At 38.8% G+C, this 23,440-nt stretch overlaps 1 protein-coding gene across 1 annotated transcript; it reads right to left on the reverse strand.

Moving 5' to 3' along the window:
* Positions 1–242: 242 nt before the first annotated feature.
* On the reverse strand, positions 243–23,392 carry SLC40A1 (solute carrier family 40 member 1). Its single transcript, XM_027590899.2, has 8 exons — positions 22,994–23,392; positions 22,435–22,502; positions 15,463–15,622; positions 13,205–13,320; positions 12,031–12,157; positions 4,727–4,972; positions 3,329–3,985; positions 243–1,856 (listed from the first exon to the last, which is right to left on the reverse strand). Exons 1-8 carry the CDS (start codon positions 23,034–23,036, stop codon positions 1,543–1,545), a joined length of 1,731 nt encoding a protein of 576 aa, XP_027446700.1. The 5' UTR covers positions 23,037–23,392; the 3' UTR covers positions 243–1,542.
* Between the last annotated feature and the right edge of the window lie 48 nt (positions 23,393–23,440).

The raw sequence follows: 23,440 nt of genomic DNA on the forward strand, positions 1-23,440 counted from the left end.
AGAAATAATAGAACTCAGTTCAATGGAACTTCAAGGGCAAGGAATGAGGGCTGGGCTTCACGATTACTGTATTTTCATCAAAGCTACCATAAACTGTACATACGAACAGTAGGGTAACACTACAAATTATAGTGTTATATCCTTTATAGTTATAGAGAGGAAAAAAATACCTTATCCAAAACCGATGTTCTGTAACAAAAACAGTATTAAAGAATTGGGGAGCGCAACTCAGGAAAAAGGAATCAAGATTTTAAAAATGTTTTTATGTAGAAATATTTTACAAAGATTTTACAACCGGAAATCATTATGTCATAGATAGAAGGAAGAAGATTAAACCTCAAGGATAAAGAAAGTGCTCATAGCAACGTATTGCAGTCTCCATGAAAGTGCATAAACGGTTAAGGCAAAGTACCGTGTTGGTACTGGCATGTCGCAAAATGACTTGTAAAACAGTTTTTTTTTTAAATACATACAAAAGTGTTTCTTTTTCTCCATTCTTCTCAAAGACATTTGAAAGGGATACACTGATGAACAGTCTTGCTCTACAACTGTGTAAAAATAACTCCAGGGTACAAAACAGTGAAAGTAAAAATGCTCTACCCGAGCACATTTTTAAGTAAATCAGATGATTTTAAAAAACAAAACCTTCCCACATGTGAGCTTGCTTTCTACATTTCATTTACCAGGCTGGAAGCTTACTCCCTCATATTCTAAGACAGAGATCATAAATGACAGTGGTGTGAGTTCAGTTCAGATCTTGCCCTTCTGTGTGACTTTTAGCTTCTAGTTTCTATGGCCAAACTATCAGTGTATTTGAAGTTCTTATGCGTTTACTGTGTTATAAATCTACAGCTTTGCTTCTACCTGCAGCTTATGTGATAGCCATTGATGAAGTGCTACATATGCTTAATACAATATTTCACCATGATAATAAAAATACAAAGGTGCTCTCTAAAGTTACAACCATAAATCCTATTTGGGAATTCTAGTTAAGGATTTCATTTTTCCATATAAATGTAAATTCCTTATAGTCAATAGGATCCATAAGAATAATACTGGTTCTCAAACTCTCATCTTCATACGTGAAGCAGAATTTGTTTTTTATAATGTGAATAAGATGCTAAAAGAAAGTAAATTAGCTAGACCGGGACATGAATGAGTTTTAGGGAAAAATGATGTATCTGAATTCTTGCACAGATAATAAATATCTGCCAAAGAATAAGTTAAATCCCATGACTAACCGCTCTTCATGTAAAATTTTATCTACTCATGAGAAATAGGGAAAATCAGTGCTACCATTCTACTCTCTACGGTTAAACTGAGTTTTTCTTTTCCGAATTTTTTTTTCCATCCTTAAATGTAAGGGAAATTAACCAGCTCACTTCCTCTGACCTAAGTTTCCTAAATAGCTTTTAGCCCTCACAATACAACTGGGGTAAAACCAGAGAGAAACACCTAGCCATTTCTTGGGATGCTGAAGTACAAAATAAGCATACGTGCTCTATATAACCTAGTAACAAGGGCAGCAACAGCTCAACTCTCTCACACCACAGATGTATTCGTTTGATTTTCATTCGCGATTTCTTCTTCATCAGTACCACAGGCAAAAAGCTTGCTGCCCAGAGTCTTCTGGGCAAATCGAAAATACATGATGTGGCCCATCGCCACAAAGGAGACTGAAATCAATACAAGCAAGCCAAATGCTTCAGGATTCGGAGCCAGGATGACCATGATGAAATGCAGAAGATCAAGAAGATAGTTCATGGAGTTCTGTACACCATTTATAATGCCTCGTTCAGATTCAATTACATTTTCTTGCAGCAACTGTGTCACAGTTAAATCAAAGGACCAAAGACCTATTAATAAAAGATAATTGGTAAAGACTGAATTTTAATTTATAGCTTTACATTTCAGATTTACAGTTTAAAAATGTTGACATGTGCAAAATATACATTTATCCCTAGTACCTTAAAGTCACTGTGTATATATATATTCCTCATAGCCTTGTCTTTGAGAATTCTTTTTCATCAGTAAATACTGGTGTGTGAAGGAAGTATTGAATCACTAAATTCTATACCTGAAACTACTATTACACTGTATGTTAGTTAACTGGAATTTAAATAAAAACTTGAAAAATAAAAAATAAAATAAGATGCAGAATACTGGTTTACTAATGGCTGCAAGAAATGATTTTTATAGCTACCACACCATCCAAAAATAAGTCTAATCTACAAACTTCTCTTTTTTTTTTTTTTTTAAATATTTTATTATTTATTTGACATAGAGAGAGAGACAGAGTGAGCACAAGCAGGGGGAGTGGCAGGCAGAGGCAGAGGGAGAAGCAGGCTCCCCACAGAGAAGGGGGAGCCCGATGCGGGACTCGATCCCGGGACTCCAGGATCATGACCTGAGCCGAAGGCAGTGGCTTAACCAACTGAGCCACCCAGGCGCCCTAATCTACAAACTTCTTAATTCTATTTTTCTGTGATTATTTGTACAAAAGCAAAACTCTGAAATCAGAGACAATAAATCTCAAGTTTAGAAGGCTTAAAGTGAATGTATTAATATATTCTTATGGTTAAAGTTTAAGGAAACTTTAAACCATTATTACATTTACTGCTTGGGTTCTAAAGCTGCTACAATAAAGCTGTCTTGCTTGAATATTAATTGTCTTTGATAAATTAATGAATTGCTTTGTATCACAAGATAAATACGGTTTCATTCCAAGAACAAATTCAGGTAGAGATAATTCATCAGTACTCTATTAATAATTACTTAAATTTTGCCTTGTAAGAAGTCTTTATAATGTGTTTCCTTCCAGAGCTATAAAATCCATTTGTTTGGCAAAGTATACTATAAACACACACAAGCTAGAGAGACTTTTTGAGGGATTTTTTTTTCCAGCTACTGTGTCCTTTTTTTGAAACCAAAACACTATCTTTTTTACTTTGTCCTATACAAATAATCCCTAATTATAATAGTCCTTTTGGCAGAGTTATAGCAATATAAAGATTCCAAATGACTAAATGGCATTATAATTATTATAGCTCCTATCTTTTTGAAAATTAAATTACAATAGGAGTAATACTTAAGATGTTCATTTATTAAAAAAAAATTTCAAGCCCTAACAAGTACCTATATACACACTATATTTTAAACTATAAAATAAAAATTTCATAATTAAAGACTGGATCATACCTAAGGATAAATAATGGATTTTGCTTAAATTAACACTCAGGGAATATTCCAGGTCATTTATTGTAGGATTTTCTGAACCTGCATTGCAGAAAGACACTTTAGCTCTTCAACACACAGAGAGAGGACTTACCGATTCTAGCAGCAATGACACCTGCAAACAGCAGACTGACAGAGATTATGGGCACAGATTTAGGATTCATCTCTGGGACAATATTAGCAGGGTCAGACCCATTTGACATGTACATTTCAGTTGTCAAGGTGACTTCAGGTATTTTTGTAGGGGTCATCGTGGACAGTGGTTCTGCTTGAATGAACCTAGAACGGATATCTTCAAAGGGAGAAACAGACAAGTCCAAGGGGCTTCCAGGCATGAACACAGAGATGACACACAAGATCAGACAGGAAAGCTGTGCAAATCCTGAGATCAGACCGGTCCGAACCAGGCCACATTTTCTCCTGAGCCAAGTAAAAGCCACGGTTCCCATTATTCCAGTGACAGCTGATGCTCCCATCAAAATACTGAGGATAGACCCGCTCAGCCCCTGAGTGTAGGCGTACCCTGTGGTGATACAATCAAAGCCCAGGACAGTCATATAGAGGAAAGCAAGACCCATGCCCGCCAGAAACACCGGCTGGTTGTAATAGGAGACCCATCCATCTCGGAAGGTGCGGAAGGGCTCAGCCATCTGGGAGGCGCAGCTCAGCTCTTGCTCAACTTCAAGCTCATGGACATTAGGGCCTTTCTCACCCATTAGATGAGTTCCCTCCAGGGATTTTGGCTCAGTTTCTATTAATAAAAGACATCATTATATATATCAATATAATATGTATTTTCTTTTACTAATCTAAGAATTTCAACCAAGGAACAATCTCCAAGTAGCATTTATGTTAAATAAACATACTATTGATAGCCCTCTCTCCTATGGTCTGCCTCCCTTTCCCCACTGACCCCCTTAGAAATTATACTCCCACCTAAAAAAAAAAAAAAAAAGAAAGAAATTATACTCCCACCAAAGTAAGTAACAGGAAAACCCATCAAATAAAAATATAGTAATTGTCTGGAAAACCACAGCATCTTATTTTCTGGGGCCCTGTTAAGATTCTATTTGCCCAGAAGCCCAATTTCCTCTCTCTTTGTGGGAAATGCCCACCTTCATGTCCGCACTCCCTTCTACTGTTCTACAAATAGTTATGTAACTCCTCTTCACAGACTCTTATGAATTCTCTTATTCCCTTTTCCCCCCATTGTTCTTCCTATTCCTATGGCTCAATTTTTCCCAGCCATCCAATTAATTTCCTTTCCATGTCTACTGCTCACATTAAGGAAAAGGGTCAGGGGTCCCATTCCAACTCCCTGAGATTCAACCCAGAGTTGCTCCTCAGGCCGTGAAAAGCCTGGGTTTGATTCATATATTTAACTCCTTCAGCAGTAATAATCCGGACATAAATTCAAAGTAGTTTTTGTCTTCATCAACATTTAAGGTCTGAACATCAGAATAAAAGGAACTGACCATTGTGTTGAGCTTACCTTTATGTAAATTCAGCTGTTTCAATTCAGCTTCCTCTACTTTAAGAGCAGCTTTCACAGCTAGAGCAGGTGTTTTCTGATAAACCTTCCAGAGCAGAAAATATTCCACACACATGGACACCAAATTCCACCCCGAAATGAAGCCACAGCCAATGACTGCAGAGCCAAACGTCATAATCTGGCCAACAGCCATGGGGGCCAAGATGTTGGTTAACTGGTCAATTCTTCGTATTGTAGCATTCATATCTACAGAGGTAGGTAAAAGAGGTAGATAAGTGTGCAAACCTATCAAAGAGAGACTGCCCACTTATATAATACAAACTCATAATCCAAGTATATAGATTCCTAAAATGCAAATTTCCAAAAGAATTCCAAGCAAACCATTTTGTTTGCAAATAATCTATTGTTTGGAACAAGTCATATTAAATTTGCCTCAAAAATCATGAATCCCTTGGGATTGCATGAATTAGTCTAACATCAGCTTTTAAAATGAATAGTGATTCTTTATTCATTTTTTCAACAAAAATTTATTAAATGCCCATTATGAGCAGGGCACCAATTCTGTCACTATAAGGAACATGAAGAGTATTCTGCCCTGTCTTCACTGAGTTTACCTTCCCATGGGAAAAGAAAGAGTAAATCAACAAGCATATACATATACAGCATGTCAGATGTTAATTAAATATCAGGGTGAACAATAAAGCACAAAAAGGGCATAGAAAGTGCTCAGGGGAAAAGTGAAATTTCAGTTTTAAATATGGCAAGGTCAGGAGAGGACTCACTGAAGAAAAGAGCATCATAGCAAAGACATGAAGCAGGAGGAGGAAAAAGAGCCAGTCATGTGGATATTAGTAAAAAGAGGATTCCAGACCAAGGAGGGTACAAAAGATCTGGGGCAGGAGGAGCTGCCTACAGTGTTAGAGGAACAACAAGGAGGCTGGTAGGGCTGGAGAACAGTGAGGAAGAGATGAGGTCAGAGAGGGAGGGCAGACTGGCCCAATCATGTAGGGTCTTGTGAACATTATATGGATGTTGACTTTGACAATGAATGCATCAGGAAGCCTCTGGAAGCTAATGAACAGAGAGGTGGCACAGTCTGACTTATATTTTTAAAGGTTCATTTTGGCTTCTGTGGTGTGAAAAGACTGGGGCACGAGAGGGAGAGATTTGCAGTCAAGAGCAAAGGCAAGAAGAGAGGTAGAAAATGATGTGGCATACACCAGGACAGTAATGGAGATGGAGACAGGTGCTGGATATACCTCAAAGACAGAATCAGAAAGACTTGCAAATTGATTAGATATGGGGTGTGAGAGAAAGAGAAGAATTAAGGAGGACTCTAAAGTTTTGTTGTTATTGTTTTTTTCCTGAGCAACTATTAGAAGGATAGAGTTGCCACTTACTGAGAAAGGAAAGACTTCAAAAGGATCAGGTTTGGGGCAAAAGAACAAGCATTTAGTTTAGAGAAGCTGATTTTCATAGGCCTACTGACAGTCAAGAGGCCACATCAAGTGGCAGTTAGATATGTCTGGACTTTAAGGAAGAAGTATGTGCCAGATTCGGTAGTCATCACCTGGTTGAGTTTTGTTTTTTTTAAGATTTTATTTATTTATTTGAGAGAGAGAGAGAGGGAGCGCATGCGCATGAGCGAGGGGAGGAACAGAGGGAGAAGGACAAGACGACTCCATGCATGACCCTGAGATCACGACCTGAGCCAAAACCAAAAGTCAGATGCTTAACCGACTGAGCCACCCCGGCAAACCAGGTGGCTGAGTTTTAAAGCAGTGAGACTGGATGAGGTCAACCAAGGAACTGAGTGTTGATCCAGAAGAGATAAGATCTGAGGACCGAGTCTTAGACATGTCAATGTTTAGAGGTCAGGAAAATGAAGAGGAACTAGTGAAAGAGGAGAAAAACCAGGAGAGGTGGTATCCTAGAAGCCATGGGCACCACTGTTTCTAAGAGGAGGGGGTCATCAACTTGCAAGTGCTGCGGATAGGTCAAGGAAGACGAGCACAGAGAAGCAGCTCTAGACTGGTCACATGGCAGGTACTGGGGACTTCAAAAAAGAGTGGTTCTGGTATAGCAGTAAGGACAAATACCTGACTGAAGTTGGTTTAAGAGACTGGAGCCAACTCCAGGAGATACCATTTATGTTACATTTTAAGTGAGTGGCACTCCCTGGATTCACAACATGAATGCTGCCCCCCGGCATTATGGAAAGCAAAGCCCTGACCAAGGAGAGGAATTGGAAAGAGTGAGCATAGACATCTTTTTCTTAAGTTTTGTTGAAAGAACAAAGAAATGGGCTGGCAGAGGTGTAGAGAGAGGTAAAAATGTTTAAGAGCAAATTTATTGCACATTCCTATGCTGCTGGGAATGGGCAGATGAGAAGGGATGGACTCTGAACCATCCCGGAACCACAAGTAGAAGAGTAAAAGGCTTATTCTTAGATGGGAGCAAACCCATCACTATGAGCAAGAGTGCGGACCACATACACGGCTTCAGGCAGATGTGACACTGAAAGCACATTTAACTTCTCATTTCTCCTATTTTCTCAGTAAAACACAAAGCGAGATCATCACTGAAAGTGAGGATGGGAGAGGAGGTATGGAATGGATGAGCTGTATGAGGGAAAAGGAGAAAGTGAGACCTAGTCCTTTAGGAAAAGGGACCACAGAAAGTGGTCTGATCACCGGGCAGCATGAAAGGGCCAACTTGAACCCAATGGTCACAAACTTTAAGTGAGCACAACTGTGCATTTTTCTCCAGCCATGCTCTACTGTAGAGTTGGATTTAACCAGCATCTTACAAAAGAAAAGTGACAGAAGGAAGAGTGGCCAACTGAACCGACCTCTCTGCTAGGAGGTGATCATAGGTGGTCGGAAGGCCTGACCTTGGAATTTCAGCTGGGTAAGGAGGGAAGACAAGAGGGGTCACAGATAGTGAAAAGGAAGTGGATTTAATCACCTGTAGGTGACAACCAGGTTGGAAGACTGTGGGGTAGGGGTCCCAGAAGGAAGGAGCTGGAAAGACAGGAGGTGGCAATTTAAGACACGAATGCCTAAGATCAGGATCATCAGAGGGGAGGCTCTAGTGGTGACGACAAAGGCTAGGGTATGACCACGGGAACATATAGCTAGGTCAGAGTGGAAGACAAGATGAATGAAAGAGTCCCGAAAACGACCTATTTTCTTATTCTCTATCTCACAGAGTAGAGTGGAATTAACGAGACAAATCCTTATCAATCATGTCGGGCACCTTAAGGGAAAAGCAATGCGTGACTAATAAGTGCATTAACAGAAAATTGCCTTTATTCCTTCTGTAATTCTTCCTGGTCCTCAACTGCCTTCCAATTAGTCCCATGAGTGTATAAGATTACATGATAACAGGAGAACTTTGACACGGTTCACCTTTCACTTGAGAGGCAAAGGCAGTTTGCATTGATCTTACATGTGACCATTTTTTGCAGAGGCCTTGCTAACTTCCATCTGCCCCCCACCAATAAGTTTCCAACTCCTACGCTAACAGACAAATGCAGAACTGATTCAAATAACTCAATATTTTGATTCCAAAAATTGAGGACTACTGAAAGTGTATGCATGTTCTGAAAACCACAGAACAACAATAGCAAAATTAATTTAATTATAATGATTTGCTATTCTTGCACTACCTCAGGTTTCAAGTGCTCTGGAAGCTTCCTAATGCCACCAAATTCTGTCTTCTATATTATGCTTAGGAGGCTGATAATGTTTAAGTGTAATGTAGCATCAGGAAGCAGCTTTTATCTCTCTAAAGCAGAATGAATTATATAATGATTTTTGAAAAAGACCTAAATCATTTTACTGGTAGCAGGCTAGAGAAGAATCAGCCCTCTGAATATGCAAACACGTCCTTTTCACAAATTTCTTTTTATTCCTATGCAAACACACAATGTGTGCTCATTTAACTCCAACTTAACTGTTTTCAGCTACAGCTGAGGCACAGAACATGACATTAAATAGCTACTTGCTATTATAAGGTATATATTCAATCTCATAGGATAAAAAAAAATAATAATAAAAAGACCCGCTGAACAAGTAGCAGCTAGGACGTCTGTCTATCTTAAATATGAGATTAATTTTTGGTCAATAGAGTTCAAATAAGAAATGTATCTGCTATACGTGAACAAGCTAACCAGATGTTTCTTCAGGACGGAGGACAAAAAAAAAAAAAAAAAACCTCAGAAGCTATTAACAAAGAGTGGTTAACAAAGAAAACAGGCAGGGAAATAAAACAGAGGAAAAAGTCTGGGAAAAGGAAGTGAATTTCAAACAGGTTTGACAGGCTAAGGGTCATGGCACAAGAGAATGTTTTAATAAAATACTAAAGCAAGTACCGAGGCACATTAGTTAACTCGTTAATTAATGGTATTTAGGTACAAAACAATTCATTTTCTGGAACTGTCCAAACTAGATGTTAACAGCTACAGTTTGGCTGGATGCCACTGAAATTCTAAAATTTTTTCACCTTCCAGGGAAAATTTCTCCTGCGTTTATTTTTTTACCCTCGGTGATATAACTTCCAACTTAAAAACCTACTCTGAAATCAAGAAACACTGGGGTAAGGGAATGGGAACAGTTAGCATCCAGCTCACAACCTCCCCTCTTTGTGCTCACAGCCCTTTCCCTTCACAGACGGGCACACACAGGGCGCACCCAGGTTCAGCATCCCTGCCTAGTCCCCTGCTGAGGTTCCTCACAGTTTTGGCTGGGGAACCGCAAAACTCGGCCTGCAGAAACATCCATGATTCCTGACTGGAGCAGGTGTGTCTGTGTCCAGAGACTCAACCTCAGAAGAAGTACCCGAGGTGGCAGTTTGAGTCCCCTCAACGTGTACATTTCCCCTTCTCTGTTTTTCCTCTCTTCTCCTCCTTTCTGTCTCTTCTATAACTCTCCCTTATAGCAGAACTGGCACCAAAAATCCATGGTTAGACCCTTCCTGACCTTCTGAACTAAAAAAGTTTCTTACTTTGAAGCATGGTTTTTAATTAATTTTTTTAACAAATGCTGATGTTAAAACTTGAAGAAAGACAACACGGAGGTTTCCCTTCACTAGGCTACTAACCTGCACTACTAGCTGGATGCAAAAAAGCACCGCTTACTAAAAGCTAATTCACAGTGAACCGAAGTTCGATAGGCAGCTTACTTCCTTTCTTAAACTTGAGAAATTCCAGGTTAGAAAACAGGCTGGTTGGCCTAGATTCTCCCACTCTGCAATTATTCCTAATAATAAAGGACAGTTGAGAAATGGCCCTGTTTTTGTTGTTGTTCGGGGAATCAAAAAGCCCACAAAGTTATAGGAATCTTTGTTTTTTGTTATTTATTTATGTACAAATTTAGAACAAATTAAAGATTCTGAGTAACTTTCACTTTACTCCGGATTTTTTTCCCCCAGAGTGTAGAGACTTCACAGAGTCAAAATGAGTTAAGAAATTCAGATTAAGAGAAATAAAATCACTTTCAAAGCCAACTTTTTCTCCCAAGTATATTCTAACAGATACGTATGTGATCTCTTTTCAAAACACATCTTTTTATACCCTTTGAATTTTAAACCATGGACATGTATTACATACTTAAAATAGTAGGTTAAATATAGAAAGTAAATAACAAGGAAAAAAACAAACAAAAAAGGACACAGCCTTATCTTAAGTTCAGTGCGACAAAAAGAGACATGGAATTATTTCCCATTAGTAAATGACTACAGGAAGAAAAAAAGAAAAAAAAAATCAATGAGAATCCTACTTCACCTCTAGAAAGAATGTCATATGGTATACTCACACGTGCTAAATTCATCCTATTCAAACATCAGCCTCTAAAATCACTGTGGTATTTCTGTCTCGATTATAACGTTACTATAACAAAATGATGATTTTTTTTAAAAGATTTTATTTATTTATTTGACAGAGAGAGAGAGCACAAGCAGGGGGAACAGTAGAGGGAGAGGGAGCCGCTGAGCAGGGAGCCCGAGATGGGGCTCGATCCCAGGACCCTGGAATAATGACCTGAGCCGAAGGCAGCCGTTTAACCATCTGAGCCACCCAGGCGCCCCACAAAGTGATGATTTAAGCAAATTCCCCTCTTTCCTCATTTGGACCTTCCATAGATTTCGCTTCCTTTCTGTCACCACCTCCTTGCCTTTTTTCAGCCACATGGCCCAAAGTTGCTTGCTATCCCCAGCACCTAATCTTGCCTTCTGTGTCCTAGGATAAGCCATTTAAATCATCAGCAATGGCTTTCTTGTCTGTCAGGACTGGGCAACAGCTTTGTGATGCCCATTATCTCAATGACTAGCAGAACTGATTCAGCTGATCTGTTCAGTAGATAGGTGTACCCTTCCTCCTTCACCCTGTGTAATTATCAATCCAATGTATGTCTGTGTCAGGGGGCAGGTAGGGAAGATTGAAGTGAGTTATTCTGCACCCAAGTAATATCGATGTGATAGGACATGATGCTTTATAAGCATTTTTTCATCTTTCTCTGGCCTCTTATATGTTTCCAATGGACAACTAAGATTGTAAGCTTCTTGAAAACCATTATTCTGGCCTCAATTTTCTTTATTTGTAACAGCAATTACACTGCATCGTATATAATGTAATAAAAGTTATAGATTGTAATTTTAAAGTTGAAGGAATTAACTATTAGATTCTCTTTTAGGACTAAGATGTTTCCATTTGTTTTGGAGAAAAATAAAATCCATAGTATGACCAGTTAGTACTGGTAATAATATCCATAGTATGACAATATATTCTCATGTCAGATTTTCACTGTTCTAAGTATTAAGCAAACATTTAGAGACCATGAGCAGAATTTAAAACAAAGAGCTCAAAAGGAATGTTCTTCTACTTGCCAGGTTTGCATAAATAAAAGATAACTTCACTATCTCATAAATCAACTTCCTAACAGTGAGATAAATCATTGCACTGAGACCGATAATGTGATGATAAGACAAAGACTGTTTTCAATTTATCATTCTTTAAAAATACTTAGAAAAGGGGCGCCTGGGTGGCTCAGTTGGTTAAGTGGCCAACTCTTGATTTCGGCTCAGGTCATGATCTCAGGGTCGTGGGACATCAGGCTCTTCACTCAGCATGGAGTCTGCTTGAGATTCTTCCCCTCTCCCTGTGCTCCTCCCCCCGCAACAAATAAATAAATAAATAAAATATTTTTTTAAATACCCAGAAAAAAAGGCTTAAGCTTCATTTACTACCTCTGACTTAAAGTGAATCCTTATATAACCCATTTAGTTCAAAGAGAACACCAAATTACCTGCTAATTTGCTTCTGTCTCCTCCTGCAACGACAACAATCCAGTCCCTTTGGATCGTGATGGCAGTGGCAGTACTGGCCAAATTTGCAATATTGGCAATAGTGATGATCAAGATATAACAGGAAGTCTAAGGAATTACAAGAAAAAGCGGAGTTAAAATGTCAGTTTGATCACACGGTACCTACTTCACTGTACAATGTAGTTTAAAATGGTATTTGATGGCATAATAATAAAATTTTAACTTCATTTCATAAAATCATAAGAAATCATTTTACATTGTACACATGAAGGTACACGTTAAGGTACCAGTGGTCAAGTTAAAGGGGTCCTAATCTGTATCATCTATAATACACATCATACAAAAATTGTAAAAATCATATGTACTTTCATGTGACATAGTTATCATAATAAGTGTTAACATGGGGGTAAGTTTGTAATTTCTCCCCAGAATATCTCTTTTGGAAAAAACCACTGAAGGGGAAGTGAGAAGACCTGTACTTAAATCAGAGTTCTGACACTTTCTAGTTGCATGGCAATGGGTAATCAACTAACATCACTTTGCCTTAATTTTTTCATTAACAAAATAAAGGGAACACTCTAGAAAATTTCTAATGTCCCACCTGGCCTTGAAGCTCTATAATATCAGTCTAAATTTTTAAGAAGATCCAAGAGTGACATCAAATCTGTTGTTTTCCACCCCCTCCCCAAATCTTTCTCCTTTTTTCATCAAGCTATCATGAGACCCTAGTATAAGAAGTTACCTAGTCCATGACCCCAAACATAAATACCAATTATTACTGGAGGAACACAATCATGACACATTGATAAATATATGGATAACATTTCTTATATAATGTGAACAAATTACAGGCTAATACCTGTGAGCTGAAAACTAAAAACTGAATTATATAATAAACTCTTAGAAATGCCATTAAAAACAAGTAAGAAAAAAACAACTGAGCAAAGTTAAAATTCAAACAATACTTAATGAGTGCCTACTATGGACAAAAAAACAATCAAAAACAAAACATAATAACTGTAGGGGATGTTAAAGTGGACACAGAGATCAATAGTGTCTTTGTGAAAAGATATTCCCTAGTCTCAAAGGGTTTTCATTTTTTACCAATACCAGATGTTCTATTTTCTGTCATTAGGAATCCCACTGGGAACTTACAAGAACCCATCCATGGTACATGGCCAGAAGCTCGTTTTTATGTAAGAAAACCATCATCAGAATGATCCCACACAGGATGACCGAAACATTCTGTACCACCAGCGAAGTCTGAGCCACTGCACAGAGGGAGAAACAAAGTATTCACTGTACCAGAACATCTCAATGGACCCGTTTTTGTCCACACATCCCTGTTCTACTACATTCATGCATATGAAAATTATTATAAGAAAAAAAAAATTCCTGAAGTAAACCTTGAACGAACTATTTCCAGTAGGACCCACCATATCACACCAGACCAGTAAAACTTGCAGAAAGAATGAAGTATTCACCATTTTTTCCTACTAGTTGATGCCGTTCATAATGACCACATTTTCATTTAGTGTATTCTCTTGAAGGTTTACTGTCATAAACAGAACTATATTACATAGACAAGCTCCATCTTTCAGCTCTTTGTTGCTTAAGCTAAAATAAGAATAATTAAGAAGTGAAAGAAGAGGTTAAGGAAGAAGTCATGGCATCCATAACCTCCCTCCAGGTAAGCGGAATCTGGTAAGATCAGATGGTCTGGATAAAGAGGAAAGATATAAAAATTCACCAAGAATAAAGAGCAGCATTCTGTTCCTCTGGGCATTCTAATGCTATATGCCATGCTATGAAATTCTAAGGTACACCTTTCTTCACAAAAAATGCTAACTTCCTTGGAGTGAGGCACCCATGTGGACTAAGTCTTGGAGTAAGGGCAGTCTCTATACCAAGTAAGGACACCCACAGTCTTATTTGCAGTCTCTTCTCTGCCACGCCCAGAGGAGGGTGATCTAGGACAAGATATATAATGTCTCATACGTCCGTGTCCATGAGGTGAGGACGATAACCCATTCCTGCCTTCTTTACTTTACAAGGTCATTATGATGCTCAAATAAAATACTCATGAAGGTACTTTGAAAAATATAGAGTTGTATATGTAAGCTATAATCATAGCTCTTGTCTTCAAGAGCAGCAAAGCTCATTCTGGCTTGGAAGGTCATATAAAAGCCTCAAACAAACTGCTTTCTGAAATTAATTTGGAATGAAATCCCAACATGGAACTCATTCTTTCATTGCACAAGGATTAAATATCAACTGCATGAGGTCCTTTTAGTTTTTAGGAGCCCACAGACCAGAGGAAGGAAAGATATGTGAACAGATAATTTTAAGAGTATAAGTACAACAGCAGAGGTATTGACAAAGCCTTCTGGGAGCACAGAGGAAGAAATGATTAACTCAGCCTAGAAACATCAGAGATTTTCATGGAAGGTAACATAGGAGCTGATTTCATGAGATAAATGGGAGATTGCTAGCCCACCACACACTTTTTCATCCAACTTAACATTCCCAACCTCGACAATCGTTAAGGTTAAAAGGTCTCAATGTATAATATTCCTATGTTCCTATAAATAACGATGTAAACAACTAGGAATGTTTTTCTAGTATACAAAACTTCACTTTATATGTGTTTTGGTCTATCCATTCTCAAGACAAACAAATGTCATCTTGACCATTTCACTAATAGCATCAAGTCCTAGAATTTGATGATTCGAATTGCTCTCTATCCAGGGGCAGTCATCCTGCACTGAAAGAAACTGATACCTCAATCTTTCTCCAATGTCTAAGATGGATATGGCCAGGTCTCGGCATTACCAACTGCGTAATTCAGGAAAATGTTGCCCTGACTTATTATTTACATTGCCCTTATATTCTGCACAACTGAATTGTTCAATCACTTTCTATCTTTGTTGTATAAAACTGAATATTTCAGCACTAATGTGCTAGAATAAATGTCTTTATATTATCATTTCTTCTTTTTCCCTCAAAAATTTATAATTCAGCTCTCCATGATCCAGACTCAGATACTCTCTTAAATTTATAGTTTTCGATTCCCCTACACATGCCTCTATGTGAAACACTGTAACCCAGAGGACAGATGTTAGAGCTGCCCCAGCAACATCACACTAGCAAACTTCAGTGCAGATCATGGTAAGAAAGAATGCCAGAGTTAAGCAAACTTTTAATGTTTAACATCGTTCCCAGAAAAGAGCTATGGTGTTAATTATTAACATCTGGAATTTATGAACAGCCAAAGATCCAAAAAAAAAAAAAAAATCTATAAGCTTAGTATCTTGGCATTCCAATTTTGTGCAGGGGCCTCAGGACCCTCTAGGCAGAGATTTCTCTTAAGCTCAGGCATGGGTCCCACAAATACAAAGCCTTAGTTTACTCACCTCTAAGTCTGGCATTCTTATCCACCCAATCACCAATGATGGCTCCTAGGACCAGAACAGACCCTGCCACCACCAGCCCGTAGACTGCAGTCAAGAGGAGGCTGTTTCCATAGAGCTCTACCAAGAACACAGACACAGCAAAGTGCCACATCCGATCTCCCTTGAATGAGAAAAGAGAAAATGTTTTGATGAAATTATTTTTACTTTCTAGTCAAGTATACTCAGGAAGTTGCTTCCTTATCAAAAAGGTACTTTTTGGCTATGCCATGAGATTTTCAAAGTCAACAACTCCTCTATGAATTGAATATGGGTCAGGTGTTAAAAAACCATCCATCATGGCCCAGTGGAAAATATTCTTGTCCATTTACTAAGTAAACCCAAAAAGCCATGATATTAATGAAACACACACACTCCTTATCACTCTAGAAAAAATGTAGTTTCCATACCAAAGGCGGCTTTTTTTAAAATTAACATATAATGTATTATTTACACAATTCACAGCGCTCACCATAGCACATACCCTCCCCAATGTCTATCACCCAGCCACCCCATCCCTCCCACCCCCCTACACTCCAGCAACTTGTTTCCTGAGATTAAGAGTCTCTTATGGTTTGTCTCCCTCTCTGGTTTCATCTTGTTTCATTTTTCCCTCCCTTCCCCTATGATCCTCTGTCTTGTTTCTCAAATTCCTCATATCAGTGAGATCATATGCTAATTGTCTTTCTCTGATTGACTTATTTCGCTTAGCATAATACCCTCTAGTTCCATCCACGTCATTGCAAGTAGCAAGATTTTGGTTTTTTGCCAGCTGCATAATATTCCATTGTATATATATACCACATCTCCCTTATCCATTCATCTGTTGATGGACATCAGGGCTCTTTCCATAGTTTGGCTATTGTGGACATTGCTGCTATAAACATTGGGGTGCATGCACCCCTTCGGATCACTACATTTGTATCTTTGGGGGAAATACCCAGTAGTGCAATTGCTGGGTCATAGGGTAGCTCTATTTTCAACTTTTTGAGGAACCTCCATACTGTTTTTCCAGAGTGGCTGCACCAGCTTGCATTCCCACCAACAGTGTAGAAGGGTTCCCCTTTTCCACATCCTCGCCAACATCTGTCGCTTCCTGACTTGTTAATTTTAGCCATTCTGACTGGTGTGAGGTGGTATCTCATTGAGGTTTTGATTTGTATCTCCCTGATGCCAAGTGATGTTGAGGACTTTTTCATGTGTCTGTTGGCCATTTGGATGTCTCCAAAGAAGGCTTTTGGAGACAAAACTTGTTCCCTTTCATGTCAGGTTTCTACCCGGGTCTGGAATTGACCTATTCTGATTTAAGAGGCATAGAGTAGTTTGCTACCGAACCAGAATGAAACTACAGTCTAGTTCACAAATATTCATATGCCTTGAATGTCAAGAAAAAGCCAGAGTCACAATATGTAAACTGTTAAGAATGAACCATATGATCTTTAAAGTTTCTTTTACCTCTAACATTCTAAAATCTATGCTCTATTTCACAAATAAATTTCAAAGTCAAAAAACAGCAGGGCTCAGAAAGGTGAAATTACTATGGGCAAATTCTGGCACCATATTTACAAAAATGTCAGAAATAAATGCATAAGCAGCTTTTCATTTGAACATTTTAATACAGATGGGTTTTGAAAGGAAAAAAAAAAAAAACTACTTATTTCTTCACTCCAGACTATATAGGAAATTTTGGAATTCAACACTGGAAAATATAGAAAAAACAAAAACTTTTAAATGAGTCAGGGAAATTAATGTGTAAGAAATCTATAATGGACCTTATTATGAGATTTTTGGCTGCATCTTTGACCTCTGAGTTAACATAAAACAGGACAACAATGTTCTATTATAACCTATCCCTGGAAATCACTACAGGAAATGAAATTCCCAGGCTAGGCTCCTTATGGATTTGACCCTATGTGGAAGTACTGAGTCCTGGTTCTTTCCAAAGTCTCTTAAAATCTGTCTGATAAATTTAATGTATCAGGAGCAAAGTATTATCTTGGTCTATCAAATGATTTAAACAATTTAATAAAGCCAAGACAACAATCCTATGCATTCAAAATTTAAAACTGATGCACATTATACAATAGCAATCATGTACAATAAACTTCATGTAGACCAGTATTTCTCTGCAGGGATGATTTTACCTCCAGGGATCACTTGGCAATATCTGAAACTGTTTCAGGTTGTCACAGTTCTGGAGACAGGGAGTGGGGGTACTTCTGGCATCTACAATAGCTACGGCAGTCTCCCACAACAAGGAATTATTCAGCCCAAAATGGCAATAGTACCAAGGTAAAGAAAACTTGATGTAGGGGATTATGAACATAATTTAGAAATGCAATTCAAGGGGTACCTGGGTGGCTGTGTCAGGTTAAGCATCTGCCTTCAGCTCAGGTCATTATCCCAGGGTCCTGGGATGGAGCCCTGCATCGAGCCCCGCATTGGGCTCCCTGCCCAGTGGGGAGCCTGCTTCTCCATCTCTCCCCCTGCTTCTCCCTCTGCCTGCTGCACCCCCTGCTGTGAGCTCTCTATCTCTCTCACTATCTCTCTCTCTTTCTGTCTGTCAAATAAATAAATAAAATAATTTAAAAAAAAGGAAATGCAATTCAAAATTAACATAGTAGGGCCTTGGTAGATGGGGTGGATATGGTCAAGTAAATGTTAAAACAAACACTGGAAGCACCATGTCTCAAAGACTGATTCTAACTTGATGGCCTGGAATGTGTAAGAAATCTATAATGGACTTTATTATGAGATTTTTGGCTCCATCTTTGACCTCTGAGTTAACATAAAACAGGACAACGATGTTCTATTATAACCTATCCCTGGAAATCACTACAGGAAACTAATGTGAGCTCTAGAACATTCTGCACTCTCAAACCTCCGCGAGCACATGGAGCCCAGATTAGATACTGCGTAATCAACAAAGGAGTGGATATGCCGTGAATCCCAGTTGTGAATGAGTAAATATTATATAAGTGGCAAAAACCTAGACTGATTTATCAATCACATTGTTCTGATACATTAGATTTGTTCCATGAATGTTCAAAAGTTTGAGGATTAATCCGTACCATAATTAACATTTCTAACACAGCTTGTGTGTTTGCTTTGATAATAGAAAGCTTTTCCACTTAAATTAAGGAGGATTTATTTAAGTTTCAAATACCATTGTACTAAATGATTAAAAATGTATGATACACATACAATTTGTTTCAAACCAATAAAAAGACAAATTTATATTAAGATAAGGATGTCAATAAGAATAACAAACTTCTCTTAATCTTTAACAGGAGAAGCAAATCTAGACTGAGTTAGAACACAGTGGCACGGGGAGTGTTAAGTACCTACCATAAGAAAAGAATAAAGAGTAAGTAAAGTACCTCCCCTACTTTATCGTAATCTCCATTCCTCTGAACAGCTTCCAAGGAAAAGACAAAAAACATATAAATGCCCTTAATGACAGGTCGCCTCCATGAGTGAATTTCCTCTTTCTCAACATAAAGAATAAAAGATATTACTCTATTTCTATTGCTTTTTTCTTTCTTTCTTTGTTTTTGGACTCCTATTTTTTACCCAAAAGATTTGTTTTAGATGTACAGCCAGCCTCAAAACAAGTACTACTAAGTGAAAATTTTCTTTCTTCTTTATCCTTGTGTGACATGACACCTCCTTGATGGAGAGGCATAAAATTGCCCCAGTTGCCCCAATTCCTAAGGGTTTAGGCTTTAAGTGGTAACAGATTCCATGCTCATAAAGCCCAAGAATCAGGCAAAGTCTAAGTAAATGTTGACCAAGTGCAATTTCGAGCCCACCCATTCCTTCCTTACATCCATTTCCTGCCCTCCTCTGTGCTCTCCCTGTACTTTGATGATTTGTTTACATATCCATCTACCCCCAGCGGATTGAGGGCTGAGGGCCAACTGAATACCTGTGAATGAATGATCAGTCATTAACCCACTCACTACTTATTGAGAGGCCACTATATACCCAATACTATGGCAAGCACTAGAAACGGTGGTACATAAAAGCCAAGGTCCGTACTTTCACGTAACTGGCATCTCAGGGAACAGAGACCAAAAGCAAACCTAGAACAGTTCAGGTGGTATAAATGCCATGAGGAAATACAAAGTAGCGTGAGCAGGAAAGTGGCATTTTGCATTAAATAGTCAGAGACCTCTCTGAGCAGAGACCTGAAGGAAATGAAGGCTGGAGCCATGCAGACATCCAGGATATGAATAGAGACAGTCCATAGGATAAATGATGAGGGAGCAGAAGGGCAAGCTGAGGACAATGCAGAAGCTGACACCCCAACCCCACCCCCATGGGATATATGTGACATTCCTCAGGCACTCCTGGTTGCCCTAAAGCGAAGGAAAGGAAAAACAAATAGTCAACTTGTAGGGATCACTATCCTGCAAGGCATGAATCTCCCTCAGTTTACAAATGTCTTACCAATCTACAAGAACAAAGCATTTCTATCAATGGCCTAGCTTCCAGAAGGAAATGTAGATACAATTAAACGTCCCTATAACCTGCAGCCCACTGACAGATACTTGAAGTGGGCACCGTGTAATGTTCCTCCAGAAAGCTCCCAACTATCTTACTGTTAATGCCTTCCTAGAGGGAAAAACAACCTTAACTTGAAAATGCCAAGGCCTCTGGTACCTTTTGTGGGTCCTCTTTAGCATGTGAAAGTTCTTTTAAAACCTCCCTTTTCCTTACCTCCCCCAACTCCCAAGTATATAATCAGCCACCCCTCACAACCCCAGTGCAGGAGCTCTTTCTGCCCACAGGTCCTGTCCCCAAGCTTTAATAAACCACCATTTTGCACCAAAGACGTCTCAAGAATTCTTTCTTGGTCGTCCGCTCCGGACTCCACCCCACTGAACCGCACCTATATTTCAAAACCCCATCATAATGACGTAAGATATAAGCAACTGGCCACCTTTTCCCACTGCCTTACACTGTTGGTTATCTTTTTATGACCAGATACATTTTTTAAAGCCCATACTAAATCACATTATAAGCTCCTTAACAAGATCCACTTCTTACAGTAGTTTGTATTTTCATAGTATATAGAGTAAAATACATTGATCTACTGGCAGACAGAAATAAAAAGCATTCAACCCCACACAAATACAACCTTTTAAGCTAACACTTCTATTTTCGGTGTATAGGAAACCATGATCTGGCAGAGTTTGCAGGGACATGGATAGATATGTATATATATGTATATACATATACATAAGCACATATATTTTGTTCTAGTAAAATCAGCCAGTGTCAAACAGGAGACAAAACTCGAAAGGCAGAATTCAGATCTAGAGTTAGTGAGCATTCCTCTTTAGCACTCTTTTCCAACAAGAAGTAAAACTCCACTAAACCTTATATGGGTTTTTTTTTTTTTTTATTTTTTAATAAAAATAGTTGCTGTTTTTTTTTAATTTTTTAATCCAACTTTCCACAAGAATTCCCTTTGCTCAACTTACTGTAAGATTGGGGTGTCTGTCCTTTTTCTTGTGGGACTCTTAATTAACATGACAAACAGACAAACATGACAAACACCTAGAGTTCCACCCTTCTGGTGAATCTGACCTCCCAACCTAATAACAAAAGGTCACATAAACATTAAACAAGGTAATGAGTATTTGGAAGTGAGGCACCTCATTCTCCTCATAGGTCCAGATCACAGGATGACAATTTCAGATACTATCTTCACCACCTGTTATTGGTTTTTTAAAATATTTAATACTTACTAAATTAAATGGAAGAACAATCTATTGATTTAGATATAATTAAGAGTAGTTTCACTAGATTTCTACTTAGAATCATCAGCTACTGGAAACAAAACAAACTCAATTTGTTTACATGTATTTGCAGAGTCATCCCCGTCTAAGCCTCTGGGGAGATAGGAGCTGGCCTTTCTAAAAAAGCCAAAGCCATCTTTGAACTGCTATTTCTTAAAGAGCTGATAACCAAGCTTAATAATTTCCCAAGGGCATGGGTACAGATTTCCTCAGGCAACAGTTTGCATTCAAGTCTTAAGGATGATCCAATAGAAGTTTCCAATTTAAAAAGAAAATAACATTCACAAAATTTACCCTAAAAATTCTCTCTCCTTATTTATAATTTTTTTAAAGATTAGATATCACATATGAGGCATAAATAGAATTTATTCAGATACTGCTTTTCAACAATAAGAACAATGGTTGAAAGATTCTAATCATTAATGAAACACATCCAGCATCCTTTTGGGATTATTCTTTTTTGGGGTGTTGATGAAGGAACCCAGGCCCACAGAAACACTGGCACTCTTCTGGGACCACATAGGAAATCAGAGGGAGAATTATGAATCATTTGCAAATTTTCTGTGGATGATGGTTTTTAAGATAGTCCAAGATGCCCCGTTGAGAATTTTTAATCACTCGGGTATTTGTTCTTGGGGCCAGTTATATTTAAATTAATCTTAGAATGCTATTTTTAGCCTAAGTCAGTCACTCCGCTCTTCTACTGTATTTTCATAGTGCAATATGATGGAACTTATCATTTTAACAGAAGAAGAAAATGGAGAAATAGCTCAAAAAGTGAAATAGAAGATACATGAGACATTCATCCATTCTTAGTAGCAAATGTTACCATTTACTAAGCCTAGTAATGCAAAATACAATTGACAAGAATTGCAAATATTCCTGTCCTTGTTCATTTTATCTTTGGATAGTTCTTCATTTACATAAAGTATGATACTTAAATAGCATTTACTAACACCTATGGGAAAATATCTTTGATGAAAATAACTTTTTCATTAGAACATGTGCATTCGGATGATTTATTTCTTAACTGAATGACAAACCTGGAAGATGGTTTAATAAAATTGGCCCAAATGAAACAAAAAATTATGCAAGAATGTTGTAAGAATTACTGTACATAGTCACTTACCCAAGTAGATAGAGAATGACCAAGGTAGAGAAGGAATTTTGCAGAGGTCAGGTAGTTTGCTATGGATCCTGCAAAGACACACAGGAGGGGCAGTGGATAAAAAGCGTATTTGTCACTTAAGTGAGCTGAGGTTGGAATGCTACTTCATTTTCTCTTATTAAACACGATTATTAAAAATTAATTTGTGGGGTAAACCATATACATTTTTATCAAGTCACCCAGGAATAAATGTGTCCAGTTTACTTAACACCACTCACTTAAATTCACCACGCCCCATTGGTCAATAACTGCAAAACCTCACATACAGTTAAGAAAGCTCTTGTTTCAACATTCTTTAACTCCCCTTTTATAAGGAAAAAAAAAGACAATCCAAACCTCCCAGTCTACTCTTTGTCTGCGTGCAAGCCCTTTCCCCAGAATTTGAAATTCCTTTCTTCCCCGACCCTCACCAAAATGAGTCAAAGGAGCTACAAAGCACTCTGGTTAACAGCAGAGCCGCATTCCTCCCCAACCTCCGCGCTCGTCTCCACCGCCCACCACATGCATTAGGTCTACTCACCGCAGCATCCTCCCTGGTGGTTTTGCTCTCTTGCCTTGGTCATGACACCAGGCGCCCCCCGCTTGCTCTTCTGCTGCTACTGTTACTGCCGCTGCTCTTGGGGAGGTGCTTGTTCACAGGAGTGCAAAGAACCGAGGAGAGCACCGCTAAAAACACAACAGCCGTGTGCAAAAAGACCCCAACGACTGCTAAGGCAAAGAACAAAAGAGAAACGGCCCGGGGGTCTTCTTGTAGTCTTCTTTCCAAACTTAGCTAACACTGTAGCTGAAGTTGGAAAGGCAAAGCCTTATGGAAGCGGGTGGGAGGCTCCACAGGCCGTCCGAGCCGGATCGGGAACCCTGCGCCGCTGCCGCCGCCGCCGCCGCTGCCGCCGCCGCCGCCGCCGCCGCCGCCACAGCCTGCGCGGCTCAGCCCAGCACACTTATACGGGGCCGGGGCGGAGCTCCC

This window comes from Zalophus californianus, chromosome 3 (assembly GCF_009762305.2).
Source record: "Zalophus californianus isolate mZalCal1 chromosome 3, mZalCal1.pri.v2, whole genome shotgun sequence".
In the NCBI taxonomy this organism is placed as follows: domain Eukaryota; kingdom Metazoa; phylum Chordata; class Mammalia; order Carnivora; family Otariidae; genus Zalophus; species Zalophus californianus.